The sequence below is a fragment of the Mastomys coucha genome, unplaced genomic scaffold (genome assembly GCF_008632895.1).
Source record: "Mastomys coucha isolate ucsf_1 unplaced genomic scaffold, UCSF_Mcou_1 pScaffold1, whole genome shotgun sequence".
In the NCBI taxonomy this organism is placed as follows: domain Eukaryota; kingdom Metazoa; phylum Chordata; class Mammalia; order Rodentia; family Muridae; genus Mastomys; species Mastomys coucha.
This window is the reverse complement of record NW_022196891.1, coordinates 26,216,025-26,240,023: the sequence shown is the minus strand read 5'-3', so window position 1 is coordinate 26,240,023 and position 23,999 is coordinate 26,216,025. Positions and strand designations below refer to the sequence as shown.

The 23,999-nt window shown below is 37.7% G+C and overlaps 1 protein-coding gene across 2 annotated transcripts in view; it reads right to left on the bottom strand.

Annotated features, from left to right (window-relative positions):
* Thsd7b (thrombospondin type 1 domain containing 7B) overlaps window positions 1-23,999 on the bottom strand; it is an 895,860-nt gene that overhangs the window by 421,277 nt on the left and 450,584 nt on the right. For both annotated transcript variants that reach the window (XM_031381328.1, XM_031381317.1), the window contains exons 8-9: window positions 6,507-6,698; window positions 4,640-4,874 (exon numbers count right to left, since the gene is read on the bottom strand). In XM_031381328.1, the coding sequence (XP_031237188.1) occupies window positions 4,640-4,874; window positions 6,507-6,698 (427 nt within the window). The remainder of the gene's footprint in view (window positions 1-4,639; window positions 4,875-6,506; window positions 6,699-23,999) is intronic.

Below are 23,999 nucleotides of genomic sequence, written 5' to 3'. Positions count from 1 at the left end.
AGTCTCCATACTGTTTATGTTGGAACTTAGGTATGTAGGTTCTACAGATAATACGTGTGGCCTACCACTAGTCCTGACTCTCTTGGTGAGAGAATTTTGCCTTATTTATCAAAAATGTCAGGTCCTTAGCTCAATAAGTAGAAGCTGCAAGTGAGTCATTTATTATTCCATGTCATTGGAGCCAAGAGGTAAAATGATTTGAGGGGATATTTTCTAAGTTCTTCAGCCATTTTCAAGCTGAAAGCACATCCTCAAACATCAGGAAGACACAAATTCACTGTTCAGTTAGTCAAAAATATCATGGCTCCTTGCCCTTGGGGATGATTTTGTCTTCCTACTTATGTGCATACATGGTGTGCTGAATTGTACTACTCTTGATACTAGGCACATGAATTTCATTTTGATATATCCATTAGATATTAGACTTGTCCTGGGAGGTTCTGCACACATTGTCTTTCATTCTCATCATATAGATTATAGCTCCATACTGACATGAACAATACCAGAAGGAGCTAAGAAGCCATGCAAGTTTTCACAATGCCTCTCTCATCACGGTGCATACTCTGTGCCCATCTCCCTAATCACCCATCTGACTGAGCCACAGCCATATTCATCTTGGTCAGCTGGATGGGGCATATCTGCCAACGTTTTACAGACCAGATATTTAAACACAGCTATTTTTTTTTACTATATCTCACACAAATGCCAAGGGCTTTCACAGTAAAGTCAGGAAATGCCTTATCGGAAACTCTAGAAGCCTTGGAACATTGTGCTTGTTATCTTTGTTGCTATTATTTTTATTTTAAATGTTACAACTGGAAAGCATTGAATAATGAGCCAGATCCCCAGAAATACCCATGTGAGCTATGACTTCTGTTTTGGTAGTATGCCGACTGGTTCTCATTTTCTGATATGATCAGTTTTATTTCTCATACAATTGTAACATTCTCACCCACACAATCGCATGCAAACAAAAGCGAGACTCAGCAGTGTGAAGAGAGGAACTTGGTGTCTCTCGGTCAAGGGACTTAGGGACAAAATACAACAATTTAGCACGTTCTTCTCCTCTCTAGCCCAATCTTTTCCTTAGGCAACTATATGCCCTTTCTGTCTCTAAACTCTATACCACCCCAAGGAGCTCACAGGTAACAGAAGGTCTGTCTGGGTTGACAGGGTCTATGACACTAAAAAGGCTGTAAGTGTATATATTTTTGGAAAGGGCAAAGCGAAGCATACTTCCTATTGCTGGTAATCTCACAGGGCATTCCACTGGGGTCTTCTCTTCTTATTTCATTTAATGTGATTGACCTCAAGAATTTTAATTAAATAAATGGACTAAAGTCAATGTAGGCTGCTCATATTTACCAGGATGGTTTAGAGATACACAGTAAGAATGAAAACTTCATGGCCAGTTTTACAGCTTCATTAATAGTACATAAAGTAATTAACATCACCAATCCCCCAACCCTCTGTGTCTGTGTGTATTTTGTAAAACATCCATCAAAGTGACTTTCGGTCTGTAACAAAGCTGGACGTTTTTCACTGAAATAATATTTTAGAGTCTCATATACAAACTTTCAAGAAAACTACATACGACCCTGTAAATACTTCTCTGTGCTGTTAACTTCTGGTACTGTGATTTATTTTATCCACAGAACACTCCTAAGCTCATGTTCTAGGTTCATCTCTGTTGCTGTAATGAAACAATTGACCAAAAGCAATTTAGAGGAAAAAAATGATCTATTGGGTTCTCCCTTTCATATTCATCATTAAGGCAGGAACCCAAGGAGAAATTTGAAGAGGAAACCATGGAGGAATATTCTTTGTTGGATCACTCACAGGGTGATGTTTAGCTAGCTTGATCATATAGTCCATGTCCAACAGCTCAGGTGATGGTGCTGCTCACAGTGGTTTGGAACCTCGATACCAATTTAGAAATCAGACATACAGCTATGGACACTCCCATGGGTCAACCTGATCTGGGGAAAGCATGAATTGAGACTCCTTTCGTTGGTGACTTTATGTTTTGTCAAGGTGACAGCAATTCTAACCAGGACAGTTAAGCTTTGACTGAAGGTTTATGTTCAGATATCTTTAAAATAAAATCTTATTCAAAGTAGTTATGAGACCTGAGAAAACAATGAAGGCCATTTAACATACAGATCTACTTTTCTTGTTCACGTGATACTTTAGTATATGACAAAAAATTACTTATTTGATATGTGTCTCTATTCTAGTATCCTTTGTTAAGAAATGGGAAAAAAAAATTACCTTAACACCAAGTACATTTTTCCAGCTGTAGTTAAGAGCTGAAAACTTATGGAAGAGCGATCAGACTCCCAGCCTGCTATATTTCTTCTTTATAACAAGTAAATATTTACTGAATGGCATGTTGGGGTTACCCTATTCTTATGCCATATCTGTTTTGATTTTTATATTTATTTTACTAATTCATGGATGATTTTGCAAAGTTGAAAATTTAGGCCAAAAAATTAATAAGGTTGCAATTCTTTCCAGAAAAAGAGGTCTTATGTCCACACAACTCAATTATATTAAAACTCTTTTTGGATTTTGCCACTGATCCCAGTAGACTATCAGACTGGGTGACATGAAATGTTATGGTTCACGTTTGTCTAGAAAGTCATTAATTCATAAATCCATTTAGTCCACATATTGCTCTCAAGTAAGTAGAAAGATGCAACTGATGTAAATTCATATCCTAAAAAAACCAACAGTACTGAAAAGTCAGACACTACAGCAGCAGTGGCATGCTTGCATGGTTCCACATGGCTCTTTATGCTGTCTGTCACCTTTTGCTACCGTCACCTGTTGTGCACATATATTTGTATAAGGTAAAGATGAATAGGTTCTCTGGACCTTTGTGCTTCATGTGTAATCCTTGTCAAATCTTATCACTCCTCTACACGATTATCATTTATTCCTGAATTTCGAGAATGCTTATAGGATTTTGACAACATGATAGTCAGGAATACAGCAGTAAAGAACAGTTACAACTAGCCCTCAAAGACACATATCTGAAGGCAGAGGTAAAGACTTCCTAGCCGTTATTAATCTCTAATTAGTTGTCTTTGAACATATTTTCAGAACTATCAGCTCATCAGACACACAAGTACCAATGGTGGACCGCATCTGTCATCCTTCTTCCTACGATAGCCAGTTTTGTTCTCTTAACTTTAGCTTCTGTGGTTTCCCTCATACATGACCAATGCATCTTCTATAGCAGTGTAGAAGAGCACAGACATTCACTGTGGTGCCAAGAGTGAAGAAACTCAGGAGTTTGTATTGTCACAATAGACATACATTGTACTGAATCTGACAGATGGGCAAATAAATTTGTTTACAGTATCAGAAAGGGCAGGGGTGTGGTGACCAGGCTTGGCATGATGCTGCCTAATGTTTATAATGCAAATGTTTCTGCATCTCTCTGAACACTAGCTTCATTGTCTATCCCTGCTTTTTATTACCTGACTACAGCACCTCTAAGTTCATGCCATTAGAGAATTGAGAAAGGAGAGTTTCTTCCTCCTAGACTGAAAATTCCTATTTTCTAGGGGCACACTGAATTGGGAAGCTGATAGCAATAAGCCAAAGCTTTTATCAGCACAATCTATGACTCAGCATTCTTATGGTCAGAGTGGGGTCTTCTATCAAAGCTACAAGGCAAGTTATGAGGTCGAGTACCCCATCTGTGAACAAAGCATGGGCCCTTAAATTCTCTCAATAATAGAGCCAGAAATGAAGTCCCCTAGTAGAGCTCTCTTGCCAATCTCTTCTTTATTATAATCAATTTTAAATATTTCTTGACATGTTTTTTAAATCTCTATCCCAGCTCCCATGTCAATATATCCCTGTTACCTATAAAACACATGCCTTCATTACAGGGGATACAGAAAACACACAAATATATTCTACTTATGAGCATAGACTAGGCAAACCAAAATTTCTATGGTAAGAGAAATTTTGAAGTCTTAACCATAGTGAAACATTGCCATTCAGAGAATAGACCCTGGCTCCAGGCAGACCTAGTCTCTTGAGAAGAGCCAAAGAGAGAGGCAGCCCTAGAAAACTTGTTTGACTACTCCAATTTACTTCAAGTTTATGGAGATGACTTAGTTCTTCATTGACTCATACATATATTATAAATGAACTTTTGGAGCATATATTTAGTATGCTTAACTTTGAAGTATCTCTGTTAATCTTAAAAGGTTGAAAGTAACAAGAACAACAAAATCTGGAAGGACAACTTGGTGGTTGAGAGCATGAACTGCTCTTCAAGAGAACCAGGGTTCACTTCTTGGAACTCAAAAAGAATGGCACACAACTACTATAACCCCAGATCTAGGAGATCTGATGCCCTCCTCTGACCTTTGTAGACACCTGCACACACATGAGTATACATACACACACACACACACACACACACACACACACACACACACACACATGCAGACACATATACATATGCACACATAAATATAAATTAAAGATTTTCCAAAGAACAACACAAATTCTTGTTAGTCCACCACAAACCTAGGCCTGCCAGATGTTTTATAATCATTTTCTACTAATAATACATGGAAAATGGTCATATGCACTTTCATCAGAAGGATGGAGGTACCTTTTGGTCATTACTTGTCCCACATGACTCTTGATACAGAAGACCTTCCGTGTCTGAATGCCCACCCCACACGTTGCTTCTCCATTCCAGCCAATGGTCACATTGAGTGCAGTCACAAGAGTATTTTCAGAGCAGGAACCCCAAGCAGAAGTCTCCCAGTAGAGCTGTGGACAGGAATGATCATTGCATAGACGGTACTCTTGGAGTTCCTGACTACTAGGGCAGGGCTTTCCACCTGTGAAAATTTTAAGGGAGAAAGAAAACATGAATTGCAATGCTAGCATTCTTGCTTTTGTTTTTTCTGCACCCTGGAGACCTAACCTACTGGATCCTTCTTACTCTAAGACCAGGAATTTGTGCCCTGTTCCAAATCTAAGGATAGTGGTATGTTCTTGTCTCCTAATTTAGCAAGCAGTAGGTCCATATTCAGCAGAATATAAAATTAATTTAGTCTACTGTCAACATATGAAGCACATATCTCTGAAATGAACTCCAAAGAAATCAGCTTTTCATTTGATATCATTATGTTTGTATAAACTAATCAGTGAGATAGACTAGTACAGGACCTTGGAACGACACTATGTCAAATGCACCCTATACATGAGACATAAAATAGGCCATGACCTTGGAGAGACACTATGTCAAATACATACTATATATAATTCCTTTTGTTAAGGAAGATGTTTTGTTTCTCAGACTGTCATTTTTAATGTACAAATTCCCCATCAAGTATTTTACTGCCATTTGAGAAATCCAGAGGCAACTGTTAAAAATCTAGTAAGAAAAACTCATCCTCAACTCTGGAATAGCTCTGACAACCCAGTATGCTCTGACAGAGAGACCAGGCAGATGTTCACCTTTACACCCCTGGCTGAATCAGATAACCAACCCTCATTACTATCTACTCTTTTACATTTTTATCCAGGGAAAAATGTAATATGTCTCTTAAGTATTGATCTTCCCTACCCATTCATACTACAATGTTTTATTCAGTGGGACAAATAGCTCAGATATTTAGCCTCTGTTTTGTTATTTTTATTCTAATTAGTACTAATCATTCCCTCTCATTCTAGAAAATCAAAGCTGGGATATATAAAAAGCAGATGCACTTTAAAAATAACAAAATTCTTCCTTCACCATGACCCTGGCCCTATTTCTCATGATCACAGTACTGAAATCTTGCTTAAGATGCGGCTCACAACAGGGGTCCCACTGTCCTGCTGTTCTAATGGAGCCAAAGACTGATGAGGCAGAGGGAGGACATGAAAGGGAGACATGTATCTGGGGATGGAGTCCATTGCTGGGACTGATGGGAGATGCTGTTCCTTTAATTTGTCGTGCAGTTACTATCCACATTCCCATAGCACCTTTTACCTTCAAAGCTATTTTCATGGCTTTCATATTCCCTCCCTGGCCCTTGGCATTAGGTGTTCTGGAAAAGGAAACCAGGACACAGATCAGTCCCTTATAGATGTTACTGGCACATCTTGGTGGAAAGTCAGGTCTCTAATTCCTGATTTGGAACTCTTTATATTAGACAGATCCAATTATGCTCCCAATTGTACAAGACACCTGAGCCTGGGTGCATGACCATATTTTGCTCCCTTCTCTAAGAAGTAGAAGGTAAAGAACACTCAATCCATTAGACTGGGTCATATGAGAGTTTGGATTAAAGCAATCCATGTGAGCCCAGACTAGATTAAAATTGAGGACTTACAGAAAATAAAGTGTGTGTTGGAATGAAATGGTTAACGCACATTTAACGAACACAGATATAAGATAAGCCTATTTACCTACAAGGCAAGAATGTTTCTGTTACTTATTCAATAATAAAACTTACAGGTGAAGCAATGAACCTGTTACTCACCTTCTCCAGCCAAAGCCAGGATAGAACGTGACCTGGTTTGTTTCCCATCTGAGTTTTTATTTGAACAGGACTGGGAGCAGGATGACCACACCGTCCACTCACTTAATACACAGTCCATTCTGCAGGGAATTTCACAAGCCATCCGTTCAGGAGGAGGAGGCACTGGACAGAGACCCCCTGATACTTCTTCTCCTGTAAGAAAACAGAGATAGTTGCTTAGTGATAAAAAAAAAAAAAAAAAAAAAAAAAAGGCCAACCCAAGGAACACACTAGTCCATTGCTTTCTCTATAATCCCACTTTATTTTGGAAGCCTTTAGCAGGTGTCCAAACCATGAAGTATAAATATGGAGGTACTGTCAGCTATCTGTAATGTTAATGTCAGGAAAGATATGTCAAAAAGGAATGTGATGTTTAAAAAGGTAGATAGCATGGGCAAACTCGCATTTGTCAGGACTTCACAGGGACAAAGTTGGCTTCTTCTAGAAACAATTTAGGCACGGATGGCTGGGGCTAAGTGTGACTGACATGTTAATGGTGAACACACAGTACACGTCTTCAAAGTGGAAACCAGAGGGCCCTGAAGGTCACAAATGATGCTAACCATCCTAGCTCACATTCTAAATGAGACTTTTACCATCCTAGTTACCTTTTCAGTGCTGTCTCTCAATATTTACTACCTAACAAACATTATCACGCCATCTTTGTCTTCTTTGTACAAAGGAATAAATAATTGAACCATGACATACAGAATATGTTGGCAAAAGTTGAAAGCCATTCTGAGATCTTTTCTAAGACGTTTGATAATAATCTGATTAACTTCTGAATAAATAATAATTATACTTAAAACCAGAGCGAAAAACACACCAAATATCAAGATTACCAATTTTGCTATTGACACAGGGCCTTTACTATCCATCTACAAATAACATTTACAGTCCTTTGATAGCATATCCTGCTATAATTTTTTAAAGTTTTAAAACAATGTAGAGTTTAACAATGAGCAGATGGTAAGACTAATGGGATCATTTCTAAGATACTTTTCATATCTCAAAAGATAACAATGGTTTCTTGAAAAATAAAACACATTTGGGTTGTTTATCATTATGACAGATTCTTTAGATATAATAATTTGATTTTTCTCCCTCTGTCCATTCACAGTCTCCTCAGACACAGAGGACACAATGAATAAAGGCACCATTTACTATTTGAAATAACAACATAAAATCTGGAATGACAGCTATAGGTTACAGGCAGTTTTGTCTGAGTGACTTTACAGTTTGGAATTTTCCTGTCATGATCAGTCTAACATGAAAGCAATTGCCAAGGAGATGAGCATTTATTGAGTACCTCCTTGGTGCAGGTGGCGTATTTTGCATATATTATACTTGTATTCATCTACCCTTAGGAGAAGCTCATTGGGGTCAGAATGCTCTGTCTTAGCTCACAGATAAGGAGTCCCAAGGTAAGAGTGGAAAACTGTCTCATGGTTATCCAGGGAAGAGTTGGGAATCACAGCTAAACCTCCTAATTCCTGAGCTTCCATTATCCCATTATCCATGCTATGGCTAATCCCCTGGAGATGGATATTCTTTTCCGAAGAAGTAAATAAAACAAGCTGACAGTCAGCCAGCCTGCCTGAAGGAGAAGACAGTGCATGGTGAATATCTGCATTCATATTTGTAAATGAGGCCAGGCTCATTGCCCTTGAGGTACAAATAAAATTTTTCAAGCATATTATGAGAAGTAATAGAGACTCCAGCAGATAATCAAGCTGAAAGCTCAGTTCCAATCACTCTCCGTTCAGTCTCAATCTATTTTCAGGGTGAGTCCACACAGCGCACCCACCCCCTCCACACACACACAGGAAGTCATCTAGGGCACCTCATTGCCACATGCGGAAGCCAGCAGGCTGGGGGGTGGGGGGGAAACTAAAAAAACCAACCAACCTACATCTAATCAAAATTTAATTCCCACTCTTGTGAATATGATTAGCATAATTTTAACACAAAGCATTCTAAAGTAATGATTTTGCAGAGAACATTTTCAGTAATAAGAGATACTCAGAAATCTTACGAGAAGTGGAAGGGGTAGACAGTACACTGGGAAGTATTGGGTTAAACACGGGTTCTGCTGTTGGAATTGACTAATTTAACAGGATATTGACTGTGTGAGTGAACATCAGAAATTTCCGGGGAAATAAATGAGATAGAGGGTTTTTCCTCAATCATTCACCAATGACCACACAACCTCCTCTTAAGGAATGCCTTTCTACAGCAAATAGAATCCTTTCACTATGCTTTAAAAACACCTTATATCAAAGAATTATAAAACTGTCTATTATTTAAGGAATGGAAACCATGGGCAGTGGAGGAAGGGGATAAAAACACAGGCTCGGTGGGTGTAAGGACGCTCCACAGAGCTCATGTTCATGATCCAGGTGAGCTACAGACATGCAAAATTAAAGTGAGACCAAAAATAAGTGGCTGAAATGTGCCACAGACAAAGCATGCTGGGATCCACAGCAGGGAACCTGGTGGAGTTAGTTAGTGTCATGATACACATTCAGACAAAACAGAGGCAGGCTGAGCTCAATGCCAATGAGGGGAAGATGTCTCAGCCAAGTGGGGGACACTACTAAAGGAACAGAGTCAGGAAAATAAAGCAATGTGGAAGGCAGACAATGCTGATCTTCTCTTGAGGTGAGGACGGGGGTGGGGTGGGGGGAGAGTTATCTGAAGTTGGATAATGAAAATGTGCAAACAAGTTCTTATTTACCCTCTTTCTTTTTTTATTGGATATTTTCTTTATTTATATTTCAAATGTTTACGCCATTCCTAGTTTCCCCACCTGAAACCCCCTCCCCTCTTCCCACCTTTCCCTGCTTCTATGAGTGTGCTCTCCCACCTACCCACCCACCCACCCACTCCTGCCTACTCACTCTCACATTCCCCTACACTGGAGCATCAAGCCTTCGCAGGACCAAGAGCTTCTCCTACTGATGCCTGATAAGGCTATCCTCTGCTACTTATGTGGCTGGAGCCATGGGTTCCTCCATGTGTACTCCTTGGTTGGTGGTTTAGTCCCTGGGAGCTCTGGAGGGTCTGATTGGTTGATATTGTTCTTCTATGAGGTTGCAAACCCCTTCAGAACCTTCAGTCCTTGCTCTCACTCCTCCATTGGAGACCTCATGCTCAGTCCAATTGTTGGCTGTGAGCCTGAATTAGCTGTCTCCTGAGAGGCTCTGCCAGCCTCCGACAAATACAAAGGAGTATGCTTGCAACCCTCTCTCTTTAAGCTCCCAGTTACTCTACCTTCTCATGACCCAAATTTTACCTCCTCTCAAGACATCCCACACTCATGTCTCTGAGCACTGACTTCAGGTTTCTAAAATGGAGCTGCCTCATGAACTGGTTTGCCGATTACTAGTGCAGAGCAATGTCAATATGCCCAGCAACATTCAGTACTTTGTCCTTGCAGGCTAATGCAGGCCTATGAACATACAGATCAGAGTAGCTTTAAGGAAACCAAACTGATAGTCAAAAGCAGTTCCTGCAAACCTCATGTGGGTTTTTGTGAAGAAATCACACTACAGAAAAGTCACAAAGGGCATCCTAGCAGCAATGTGTCCCAGCTAGTCAGGTGAGTGTTGGAAAGTAAATTGTAGCTACCAGCATTTATCCTCTAAAGAAGACCACTTAACATCCTTTACGTTCCGTTATCTCATTGTAGTAATGAAGTAAGGACATCACCATTTGAGGAGAGACCAAGGATGAAGGATTACTTAGACAACAACATACATTAAAAAGTAATTTAACACATGATAGAGTCATAATAGGAAGGAACTTAACAAGGTTGTTTGCCAAATGGTACACACACACACACACACACACACACACACACTCTTGCACACACGCACACATGCCAACCAGTAGACTAAGGATCTAAATCTCAGCTTTTGTGTTGTACCCATGGAACATACTGCCTTTATGCTTCTGCTGGGTACAAGTCAATGTCTATATAGGCTCTCATGAATGACAAATATTTATAATCATCTAATCTATTCTGCTGATGCAATGAACTAATAAACCCTTCAAAATCCCATCCGAGCATCCAGTCCTGAAAACCTTGCCTCTGTGTAGGCTTGTGTGCTTATGTGTCTATTGTATGTATCAAGCCATAGATAGAGAAGCGTCAAGATTATCTTGCTTATTTTCTTTTGGATGGATCAATGAGATCACTTACTCCAGGTATGTTCAGAAAATACAGCAACTTATGGAAGAGAAGCTAACCCATTATTGGTGATTATTCACAAGCTCAGATAATTTAATATCATAATAAAAGAAGTGTATGTTAAAGCAAAATTGAATTCATCTTCCAAGGAGAATACAAACTTACTCCCAGCCTTCACTAAACTCCTGGAGTCCATGCTGAATGAACAAGACTAGATGGTCACTTCTGAATGAACTTACTAACTACTGAATGATCAAGACTAGATGGTCACTTGTGAATGGACTTACTAACTACGGCGATTATCAGATTCTTTTGATCTCAGCAACAATGAAATATTCAATGTGATGAAATTATATGAAACGAAGTGCTTTAAACAATCTCTTGTTCTTTAGAACATTCACAGTAGTGTATAACATTAAAAATACTTACATCACATCAAACTTACGGCAAGTGGTTTCCAGTAATCTCGCTGTTGTCCTTTCCCTTCACCGGAGAAACTAAATAAATCATTGAGATCAAACATTGGCTGCTGAATATGTCAATACACTTAAGAATTGTTCTTGTCTGTTTCTTGGAGCACTGGCATTGAATGACAGCACTGACTTATATTATTTTTAATTATTATTTTGGTACTTCTTCTTGCTAAGTTCCCTGGGCTGGATTCTAACTTGGTTCCCCCTTGCCCCAGTTTCCTGAGTTGCTTAGACTGCAGATATCCACAACCAAACCTGGATCCAGCATTAGATATTAAATTAGAATTTTTATTTTTCCAGTTCTAGAATATATACTTATATATACTAACTAATGATAAACTGAAAATACTTTACAGCAGGTTCATTGTGGCCATTAAGCAAGAAACTATTCTAAACTGAATACTAGAATAGTTACCTGAGAATGGCTTTTTTTCTATTAGATGACTATATTTAACACATACATATGGGGTATTCGAACTCCTATGTCATGGTTCTATTACCCCCTTTTTATAAACAAATAAACAAATAAACAACATAGCACAAAATTCTGTTTCATAACATAGATTACAAGCATTCAAAGCAATAAAAGAAAAGGAAAAAACTTGAAATACCCACATGAAATATGCAGTATGATTTGAAACACAGACAGACATTTGGTTATTATGTCAACTTTAAGCTCCTTACTCTTCCAGAAATGATGTTCACTGGATACTTTATTGATATTTCTACTTGTATGCTACTGTACCATCTAAAGAAAATATTGAAGCCATTATCAAAAACACTCTACATGTCATAAAATTTTATGACCTATTTAAATCTCAGAAAAGAATGCCAATAAATGCTGATTAAATGCTTGCCAACAGTGGAGTAAGCTATCAGCAGACTTCTTTTCAGAACAAATTAAGTGGACTACATCTGTGTTTAATTCCATATTTTAAATCTAAATGTTACCTCCCAAGAAGCAAGTAGCCTCCAGGCCACTTCTAGACCATGATCCTAATCAAATAAAGACATACTTATATTTCAGTGCAATAAAATATGGAACCAAGACTCAGGGAGAAGCAGATCTCATTTACAACATTCTATTGTTGTCACCACTGTGACTACAGCTTCTATTTGCTTATTTCGGAAGTTAACAATTACATGTGTATCTAGTTTACACGCACAGGGAGAGGAACAAAGAAACTTGATGGTGTTATGCTATTAATAATAGTAATAGTAACAATGGCAGTGTCATTGTGGACATAGCAGTAGATCTAACATTTAGGGAATCGTATAGTGACCTAAGCTGACCGTTCCTACTACCAGCAGTGCTGTATTGACTATCTACATGAACATTATTTGCTTAGCTGGCACTACCACTAGACCTGAATCATAAAGATGATTAAAAACTTGATTTTTAAAAAATTTTTCACCTCATGTCTAAACTAAGCCTGTAATCAGATCTGCAAGACATTACAGGCTATGGTTTTATCCATTCGGATGTTATGTCTCCTGGCTCTCATTACAGACTGTTTATGACTCTCAGTTTGCTTTTCTTAAAGCTACCCTGATCTGTTTGTTCATAGACCTGCATTAGCAAGCAAGAACAAACTGCCCAATGTTGCTGGGTATATTGTTATTGACCTGCTCCTGATACTTTCTGTGTCTTTCTCCTTATATTCTTTCAGCTGAAAAGCAGTTGTGGGGAAGGGAGTCTGTGGAATTCATTCTTAGGCCATTGGCTATGCGATGACAAGAGAGACTTTGGCCCAGCAAAGGAAAATGCTTTCATTACCTGGTCCATGTAGCATGGCATGGCTAGAAATAGAAAACGTAAGCTTCTGAAAAGAAAGCAAAGTTGAATGGTAGAAGGGGAAAGCAGAGCCCACTGGGAAAATATGGGTAATCAACAAAACAGTACAACGTATGATGCAAAGGACATCACAAAAATCATGGGAAAAATAGAAGGATGTAGACACGTTCACAAAAGAAAATCAATGAAACTCTAATCACTGATATTTAGAGGAGTGAGAACAAAGTCAAATATAAATCCTGGTGATACCCCAAAAGAAATGCTAAAAGATAGTACTTCAGAAAAGGAATGATAGTAGGCAAATAAAAAGTATTTTCAAGGTAAATGTGTTTATAAAGGCCAGGAATAGGTAAAACGTATCTCTGAAGTGGACAAGATGCCCCTCTTAAGCCTTTCCACTAGAGCAAAGGTCCTGATGCTTAGAATACTATCAAGACAGTAGCCAACACTACACTCAGCACCATAGTGTAATCAGCTGGCCCCCACTCCCAGGCCTTAATAAAAGAAAACATATGCATGGTGCTTGGTAGATGTTAGCTCCCAGTGAAGTACATAACACATGCATTTCAAATTTACAGCAGGAGAGCAGGTTGATGTGTTAAGGGCTTGCACTGCTCTTGCGGAGGAATGGAATGATGTTCCGTTCTCAACATTCAAAGTAGGTGACTGGAAATCATGTGAAACTCTAGCTCCAGGGGAGCATCTTATGACACTGCTGCACTCATGTTCACACACCCACCTACACCCACATACTCTCTCTTCTCCACACTGTATATGCACACATCACTTAAAAGTAACAACAATAGAACTTCAGCGTTTATAAGAGTTCTGCAAGACAATACCTTTGTTCTGCTCAGCTTACAGATGATAATATCTACTTTTAGACAGGTTGAATAACTTTGTAAGGACAAATGGAAGTTCAGTAAGAGAGCCTGGAGTTTGAGTTTAGAAAGCTAAGCTCTGGAGTTCATGTCCGAGTCAGGACACTCCGTTATCTCTCATGTTCTCTGTCCTGGTGTCTTTGCCTTCTCTTTCCTCTCAGAACACTATGTGCACCTGGCTTCCAGTCTCATATGCTAAGTCTAATGGGAGTCCAGCACTGTAAGCCCCGCCACATATAACTTCATCAAGTTTGAGTTGTGAAAGTAGCTGCCTGAGTCTGGGAACACACTCTAGGTTCAAGGAGCAAACCATGGATGTTCTGTAACATGATGCCCTTGTACTGAACTGTCACACATTCTAGGAGAGAATAAGCATGATTTCTGTAAGGGTATGTGTGTATGTGTGAAATGTTGGCAACTTCACACTATAACTTCATTAGGAAGAAAATAGAAAGTTTTATAAAATTAAAAAGTATTTCATTAAGCTCCCAGCTTCCAATGTGGTCAGAGTGAGCAGTTGTCTATTCCATGTCACTTAGCAACCATGTGGCAAAACCAAATCTTTTTGGAGTTAATGCAGACTTATTATAAAACCAAACCAAGCCAAAGAACAACAACAAAAAAAGCACTCTATTTCTTTTGATCAATTCAAGTTGCAAAGAAAAATACCATTGTTGTCCTTTAATTTCACAGGTCCTCTAATTGAGTGATTTCTATAAAATACATCTTCGCAGGGTTGTAAGCACACATGCAGCCATGCTGCTGTTGGGCTCCTGTGAGGGTTTCACATTTCTGGTCCACACACTTTATACATAGCTATGTCCAACTCTACCCAAGTTCCTGTTTCCTGACCAGTCAGCACACAAGGGTTAGGAGTGCACAACTGATAGAGAGTAGCTGTCAGTTGAACCTATTTGTGCCTAAACACTCTTCTCTTGCTTCTTCTTTAGTCAATCCTGAAGTTGAAACACGTTCTGTCTTCTCCGTTTCTTCCCAAGGTGATTCTCTCCTGACCCAGGGAAGAGCACAATGTGGGTCATGGCCTATGCCGACCCTCTGAGACCTACAGTCTTCCTTTTTTATTGTGCAAAAAATCTAGTTCCTTGACTTATTTAATCCCCTTTTTTCTATTTTTATAGCTAAGGATCAGGATTCCATTTTTCTTCACTGATAGTATTAAATCAGAAAAACTCTGAAGTGGAGCCAGGTGTTCTTGCACACTCCTGAAACTCCTGCACACAAGCAGCTAAGGCAGGAGGATCTTGATTTCAAAGTCAGCATGGACTATGAAAGGAGTTCTACGCTACTATGAGATATATAGTGATGTCCCATCTCAATAAAACAAAACCTATCCTACCTTTTCTAAATCCAGTGGATGGCTTAACACGGGGATTATATTGTTCAAAGGGCACAGAAAAACATGAGGAATGTGTCATACCTGTTTGATGTTGAAGCCAAGTTTCTCAAGAGTTTTTTTTTTTGTTTTGTTTTATAACGAAATAATTTTACACATAAGTAAGAATAAAAGAATAAGTATCCATCCTCTATAACATAGTAAGAAACACTGAAACAAACAGTGTTGGAGGGAAGGGAGAACTAGTATAATCATATTTTAATTAAAATGTTAATGAAAAATAAGCAGTGCAATATAAAGTAAAAAAAGTATTTTGTGTGGTGTGTGTGTGTGTGTGTGTGTGTGTGTGTGTGTGTGTGTGTTCAGATTTGAGGCAGGGACTCATGGAACCCAGGCTAGCCTTAATCTCATTATGTATCTTAGGATAGTCTTGAACTCCTGATTCTCCTATTTCTACCTGTCAAGTTCACAGACTGCAAATGTGTACCATTTAAAGAGGAGGAATGGGGGCTGGTGAGATGGCTCAATGGGTAAGAGCACTGACTGCTCTTCTGAAGGTCCTGAGTTCAAATTCCAGCAACCACATGGTGGCTCACAACCACCCACAATGAGATCTGACGCCCTCTTCTGGTGTGTCTGAAGTCAGCTGCAGTGTACTTATGTATAATAATAAATAAATCTTAAAAAAAAAAAAGTTGTCTTATTGGGGCTTCTGGCAGGCCCTAGAGCCTGCTATTTAAAAAAAAAATAAAATAAAGAAGAGGAACAACATCAGGTCAGATTGTCTTTGGCACTCACCAAAATGTGACCTTGAAAACTTACATTTGTTCACGCCCTAAGCATGAACAATGAATGCAGAGAGGGACTGAATGTCATCCCTGGTTATATTATCTGGGCTGGTGATAGATCAAAGAGCTAATACAAAAGAATACTTGGAAAATTGCAAACTACGATTTATATATAATGTGACTTTTTGTTATGGGTGAAAATGAGAAAAATGTGCATTCCAAATAGAAAAAATGATCTGGGCCAAAGATATTCATCCCAATTTTGTCCTAGGTGGGAAACGACCAGGAGAATTGCAATTATTTTGAAAACATGAGTAATAGCCAGTTAGCAAGCAGTGTGGAAAGGACTAGACTAGTTTCAATAAGAGGTTTCCCTTTAGGAAGCACTCAGGTTGCCTGGAATTTTTTTAATACTGAGAAATCAATACTTTTAAGTTAGACCAGACAAGTCAATAGAGTAAACTGATGCCATGTCAGTGATGAATAATCATCCCTCTGTAATTAACTTTCAGGAACATAATTAAGTGCCCATACATGGGAAATGTATCACAATTTAATTGCACAATCAAGAGGTTGTCAATTTCTCTAAATAACACAAATGGCAAAGAGCATTCCCAACCACACCATTGATTGCTTTCCTATGAATAATCTAAAAATGGAAAAAATAAAGTCAAGGGGTATGAACTTCATGAAGATTCTTCCAGAAAGTAATTATAAGTTTGCTCTTACCCCTATTATTTATCATCACTCATAACTTTTTATATTATCAGTGATAAATTCACCTTTTGTATTATATAGATCTTACATGTTTTATAAAGTGAATCAGCTGGCATAGTCCATGATATGAGCAACTCTGTAAAAACACACACATACATGCATGCACGCATACATGCATACACTCATACCACCCAAACACACACATATACACACAGACACAGACACACAGACAAACAGACACACACCCAGCTCTGCTTCCTTTCTATCCTAACCCTTGGAAATAACTGATCTCTTTTCTGTCCCTTTAGTTTTCCTTGTGTCCCGAGAATGTCACACAAATAAAATTAGGCAGCCTGCATCCCTGAGGTCCTACTTCTTGTGCTTAGCCAAGTGTACATGGGTTCATCTGCTCTGCCCCCCTATCAATAATTCATCCCCTTGGCTGCTGAGTGGTGCTGGCTGCTTTATGGATGTAGCATATTTTGTTTACCCACTTCCCTGCTGAAAGACATTTGGGTTATAGCCTGGTTTCCATGATTACTCACTGCTGAACAGGGTTTTTTGGTTTTTTGTTTTTTTGCATCAATATAAATTTTTATATCTCTTGGGCAAACAATTAAGGGGGAAATGTTGAGAACTGACAAACTTCCAAAGCCTTGTGCCATTTTGCCTGGCCATGAAGAGATGGGCAGCAGGCCTAGTTGCTCTTTGCCAACAGCCACACTTGCTATAAGATCTGGTACTTTTGTTTCTTATTATCTCCTTAGGACCACAATAATAGCATTCTACACTGTAGTTTTAACCTGCAATTCTCCAATGGCTTATGGTCTTAGACATCTTTTCTTGTGTTCCTCTTCTATCAGAATCTCTTATGTCAGTATCTCTTTGCAATCGGAGTCACAGATTTAATTGATTTTTACTATTGAGTTGTGGACGTTCTCCATATATTCAAGATACATATCATCTGTTAAATATGTTTTGCAAATGTATTCTCAGTCTGTGTTTTTTTCTAATTATTACTTAACTCTATCTTATGTAATATATATGTGTATATGTCGAGGAATACTTCACATATGGTATATCATGTGTATGTTCATGTGTATACATGTATGAACACATATGTGTGTATGTTAGTGTGGAGGCCAGATGTTGACATTGGAAGTCTTCCTTGATCACTCTAAACAGTGGTTTTTGTTTCAGGGCCTCTTGCTCAATCTGGAGATTCCTGACTTTGAGATACTAGATAGCAAAATAACTCTACAGATCTTTCTGTCACAGTATCCCCAGTGCTAAGATCATAGGTATGTGCCATCATGTCCAGAGTTGTATGTAGCCTCTTGGATCTGAACTCATGTTTGCAAGGTAAGAACTTTAATAATTAAGTCATCTTCCAAGGTTGTTGTAAATTATAGAAATTTTTTTTTTGCTATGAAAAGAATTTAAGTGTACATATTAGGTGTTAGAATTTAATAATCTTGTATGAAAAGGAATCTACAGATGGTCAGGGTATACAACTAATGCCACTTCTTTACATGTGTTGTTAAAGCCTGATTTTTCCATGGTAAAAAAATAATTGTTCATAAAACAATGTAGGGTCCAGAATCATAGATGTTGTAGCAAGAGCAGGTAATGAAAACTGTCTTCTTTTCATATTGATATTGTGTAGTGTTCTTTTAATATAGCCTATAATGCCTATATAAAAGGACTTGTATTCTGACACCAGACTTATGCAATGTCAACTACATAGTAGGTCTCCATGAATCCTGGCTACAGTAAGTAGGTAGTAACAGGAAATATATTGGTCTATTTCTAGGGTTTTTAAAGTATTGGCTTCCTTCAGGTCAAGATTGTAACTCCCAAATCACCTGACAGGCAATATACTGCAGTGGCTCTAGAGTCAGATTTTTCTGAAGTCAATTTCCTCATCCCCCATTTATTTGCTGATTCTATTTAACTTCTCTGTGACTTAGCCTTCTCATCTTTCCATGGAGACAGGTTTTACAGAAAGACTGGGGCATAAGAATTTAGTTCATAATCTTATACTCTTTGGTTACTATAAGAATACAATAATTTGATGCAAATACACACAAATACTAAAATGGAGACTTGTTACAAAATAATGATAAATAATATAAAATACAACCTATTAGTAACTTGTTTGAAGTAATGGAATGTTTTCATTCAAATATATTCACATTCCTACGCCTCCAGAAAGCTTGACTTTAAATAGAGTATATGAAGAGAAAAATAAGGTGTCTTTTCTTGAATTGTTAGATTTTTTTTTCTTGGTGGGGTAAAACACATGTTTATTGCATGCCTACCATTTCAGCTATTGTAGTATTTACAGATACTGCATTTATATACCATACATTTCAGAATGTATGATGAATGTGCATAGCTCATTAGCTTCTAAGAGTTCTTTCTGTGAAGAATATCACAATAGAGCATACAAGAGCTAGTCAGTTTCACTGACCTTATAATTATTTGTAATAATGTTTTGTGTTCCGCTTTCAAAAGTGTTCTTGATATTTTTTTCCATGTTAGACCTCCAGCTATTAAACAGTTCCTATTCAATGTTGTAGGATATGACAGGGAACTCACTCACTGCCAAGGAAGTACAGCAGAAACTATAGAGGAATACTGCCTTTTGGCTTCCTTGCAGGCTCATGACTTACATAGCCCAGAACAACCTGCCCAGGGAATGGTGCCACCCACAGTGGACTTGGACTTTCTGAATCAATTCACAACTCTTCTACAGATTGCTTGTAGAGAAATCTGATCTAACTCTGTTGAGGATTCTCCTATCAAGTATCTCTCAGCTTTGCCAGTTTTCCAGTTAAAGATAAGCAAGATGATAATTCTCTCATTAAAATGATGGGAGCTGGGTGGTGGTGGCACACACCTTTAATCCCAGCACTTGGGAGGCAGAGGCAGGTGGATTTCTGAGTTTGAGGCCAGTCTGGTCTACAGAGTGAGTTCCAGGACAGCCAGGGCTACAGAGAAACCCTGTCACGAAAAACCAATAAAATAAAATAAAATAAAATAAAATGATGGGAAATAATAAAGACCATAAAATAATGAAAGCATAATGCATTTTCCACTTTGTTTCATAAGATTAAATCAGATATAGATCATAATATCACAGAATGGAGTACACATACATGTGCTAACACTCAGTTTGTTCCACTACTTGTGAGAACTCAGGTTCAAAAAAATCAAATAGAAACTAAGCGATGATAACTGAAAAGTAGAATTGTCAAAGAATAAATATTGAATATACAATTTTTTCTGATATTTTCTTTATTTACATGTAAATTTCTCCTTTCCCAGTTTCCCCTCCAAATAACAAAGAAACAAACAAAAACAACAAAAACAAACCCCTGTTGCCTCCCCCTTCCCCATGCCTGCCACCCTGCCCTCTCCCACTTTCTGGCTCTGGCATTCCCCTACATTGGGGCACAAAACCTTCACAGGACCGAGGTCCTCTCCTCCTATTGATGATCGAATTTGCAATCCTCTACTATACACATACTGCCTGAACAATCAGACCCCTCCATGTGCAGCCCTTGGTTGGTGGTTGAGACCCTGGGAGCTCTGAGGGTACTAGTTAGTTCATATTGTTGTTCATCCTAAGGGGCTGCAAACCCCTCAGCTCCATTCTAAAGTCATATATCACAGAGTAACAGTTGAAAGTCTGCACAAATAGACATGTTCTCATCCTGAAAGCAATTAGACATGGCAGAAGGTTAAAAATTTCTCCTGTAAATTTTTAAGTAGGACATCCTTTTAGTATCATATTAAAATTGATCATGATACCACTTCCAATTAAAATAATTCTAAATTGAAATAGCTCATTTGTCTGTCTTCCAAAATTAATCATTACAATCACCAAGTTTGATATTATTAACATCCCAGTCAGTGTCAAACAATTCAAAGAAAAATATATTAAGTTTAAAATGTAAATGAAATACCTGGTGAGATATTTCAAAATAAAAGGAGTAAATGTTTCAAAACTCTCAACACTCTTTTTGACTCTAGTCTTGATTGTGTCATTTAATTCAAATGGCATGCTTGAAGGAACAATAGATGAAGAACACAGCCATCTGAAATCTGTAGACTCTGAAATTCTTTTGTACTTAGACCAAAAATAAACCTGTTTTTACTTCAGGATTATTTTATTTGATGTCTGTATTATGTAAGAGGTCAGGTCAATATTAACATTGTGAAGACAGTTATTGCCAGCAAGACTTGGTTTCATTGCAAACAGTTTAGGAACATTAGACATCTCTCATCACTTATTTCATTCCAGCTTACCTAGTAGCTTAAAGAAATAATTTTCTCATTCCTCTAGAACAGTGGTTCTCAACATGTGGATCACTAACCCTTTAGAAGTTCACATATCAAATATTTATATTATGATACATAACTAAAGCAAAATATTAGTTATGAAGTAGCAACAAATAATTTTATGGCTAGGGTCACCACAACATTAAGAACTATATTAAAGGTTCAGAGTTAGGAAGGTTGAGAACCACAGCTCTAGAATGATAGACTAGATTGATAGACTCATCTCATTATTTGTGTATAGACATTTACTTTCTGAAATGGAACAAATATCTGGCCAAACATGAAGGCCATACAACATATAAAATTACTATAACATTTGCCCTGACAGAAGAGGGAGTGTATCATACATACTTCAAAATTGCTAGTACTTAGAGCAGCATCAGACTCATAGTAAGTACTAAATAAAAGCTAATTGAATCAAACTTAGGATGACCAAATTATGAAGATGATTTGGCATCTGAGACATTTCTTCGGATATGCAAAGTGAAAGTCCAAACAAAAAGAAAATGTTACGTGTGTAAATTTACCTACATCTGGATATCTTACTACTACCTATTTTGGCTAAACTTTTATGGCAAATAATCCTGAGTTTGAAGTCTAGATTGTCCATATTAATTGTGTGACTATCGACAAATTATATGCTGGTTTGATTATTAAAATTGGCAAATGATGACATCACTGGACTTATGTGATGATTAAATTAAGAAAGATTAAGGCAGAATTTAGCAAGTATTCCATATGTATTAGTGGTGATAATGGTGTTGATGGTGATAATATGTCTACCAACCTTCTCTAAAGCCTTTAGATTTCATAAGTTTACTGTAAATACAGTCAAGACTGTGAAAACCCTTCTTACATTAAGGGTCAGGAATGAGGCTAGGAAATGATTGGCATAGCAATACAACACATGTATAAAATTCTCTGAAGCACCATATGATTTGAGAGTATGCCCCCTTTGGGTGCTTGGTTTGCTGGTTCTGGATTCTAATTTTGTTTGTGATACTCTTCCATTGACATATATTTCCTCAGGGGCAAGGCAGAGAGAAAATTCTGGATGGCAGAAAGGCTGTGTCTATAGGACATATTTTCAACAAGGGCTCTTATTTAAATAATCAAAGGTGACTAAAACTGGCAAGATTGAAAACAGCAAAATTTTCACAGGTGTTTAATTCCCACTATGTACATCTCCGGGAAGCTATTAGTGGGGAACTGCCCAGGGGTGACCTATGGGAAAATCAGAGAGGGAGCAAGCTGCACACGCATGCAAATTAGAACCGTGATGTTGGCACCTGGACTAGTGGGCCTTTCCTATGCTAGCCTGTGACTCTTGGCCAACCTTAGAAATGTCACAAACTATTAATGCTTAACTATTAGCCCATTTTGAGTATGTAGCCAAAGCAAAACTAACTCAAAAATCTTGCTGACATGCCAAGCCCATCTATGGACATATGGGCATTATGGGGGGGGGCACTATGTCCAACTCACAAACAACTGTATGCAGTTTACTGCCAGACTACAAGTTAAGGTCCCACAATTTAGTATCTATGACATTTTTAGCAAAGTGGAAAGGGAGATCTGCTTAGTTTCTCTCATTTATTGCTTTTCCTAAAATCTCAAGTCTGTCAAGAATAATTTTGGTTCATTCTTCCAAACTGATATGTATAAATGGAAATGGAAGAAGTCCCAAAATAAAGAATAAGCCCCAAAGTTAGAAAAAGTAATATTATTTCTCTAACTCAAGAAACATTCTCCAGTTTGCTACACTATTCAGCTATTATAATGGAAGAAAATTTCTTGCCAACTGCTTTCGGCAGAATTTTTTATAACAATATGTGTAAAGAAATAAGTATGTAAACAGAGGAAAATATTAAAACTTTCAATGTTAATCTATATTTTAAAACCCCAGCCTATCTTGACAAACTTTCAAATACAGAATGCATGAAGTTCATAAAATATATATGAGTGTGATTATATTACGGTTTCTAATTTACTTTCCCCCCTTACAAAATTCTGCCTTTGAATTCTTATTTATTATGGCTTTTATTCAATTGAGTACTCAGGCAGAAAATACAATAAAGCTTTGCTAATTTCATAAAATATTGAAACATTGACACTGCAAATAGAATTTCACTGTCTTTATGCACTTCTGGGTCTATCTCAGAGGGCAATCTAAAAACCTATTTAAAGAACACATAATTTCCTAGGCCTCTATTCAGAAAAATTACCTTTACTATATTATAAGAGACATATTTAAAATTTGAAAATACCATTTTTATTTGCTCCTAAGTAGTCAAACTTTAGTTTGTGAAAAGTAAGAAATCAAAGTAGAAAATAAATGTGGCTAATATCTTGATACCAACCTCCAAACTGTACCTCCCATCCTCTTGCAAGCTCTGTATCATCCAGAAAGTCTCCTCAACAGATAAAGGTTGCTTCTAGATAACTAGTGTTATAGATAAATATTTTAAAAGAATCATTTACAGTGTTTTTATATCTGAAATTTATAGGTCCCCTGGAACTGGTGAAGACATTGAGGATTCATGAGTATGCTCCTCCCAGGCAAACATATATAAGTACATTGCAAATTCAAGCAAGTCTGTAAAAAGACTCTTGTAGGAGATAAATGGGTATTAGAGAAAATAATGTGCATTTCAAAAGCACTTGCGGAAGGCTTAGTAAAGAACTCCATGATCTGCATGCAGTATTAGGCTTTGGAGAGATTTGCCTGTCCAACACTGTGATGTTGTTTGGGGTAGTAATCTACAGGATTAATCTTTATCATGAGCTACCTCTTTCTCTAGAGGCTTGATTAGCTCACCTTCAGAACTGATTCGTCCCATGTTTAGCTTGGTTTTTATCAGAGTTCATAAGAAAATTTACATAAAAATGTTCGTTTTTTTTTTTTTT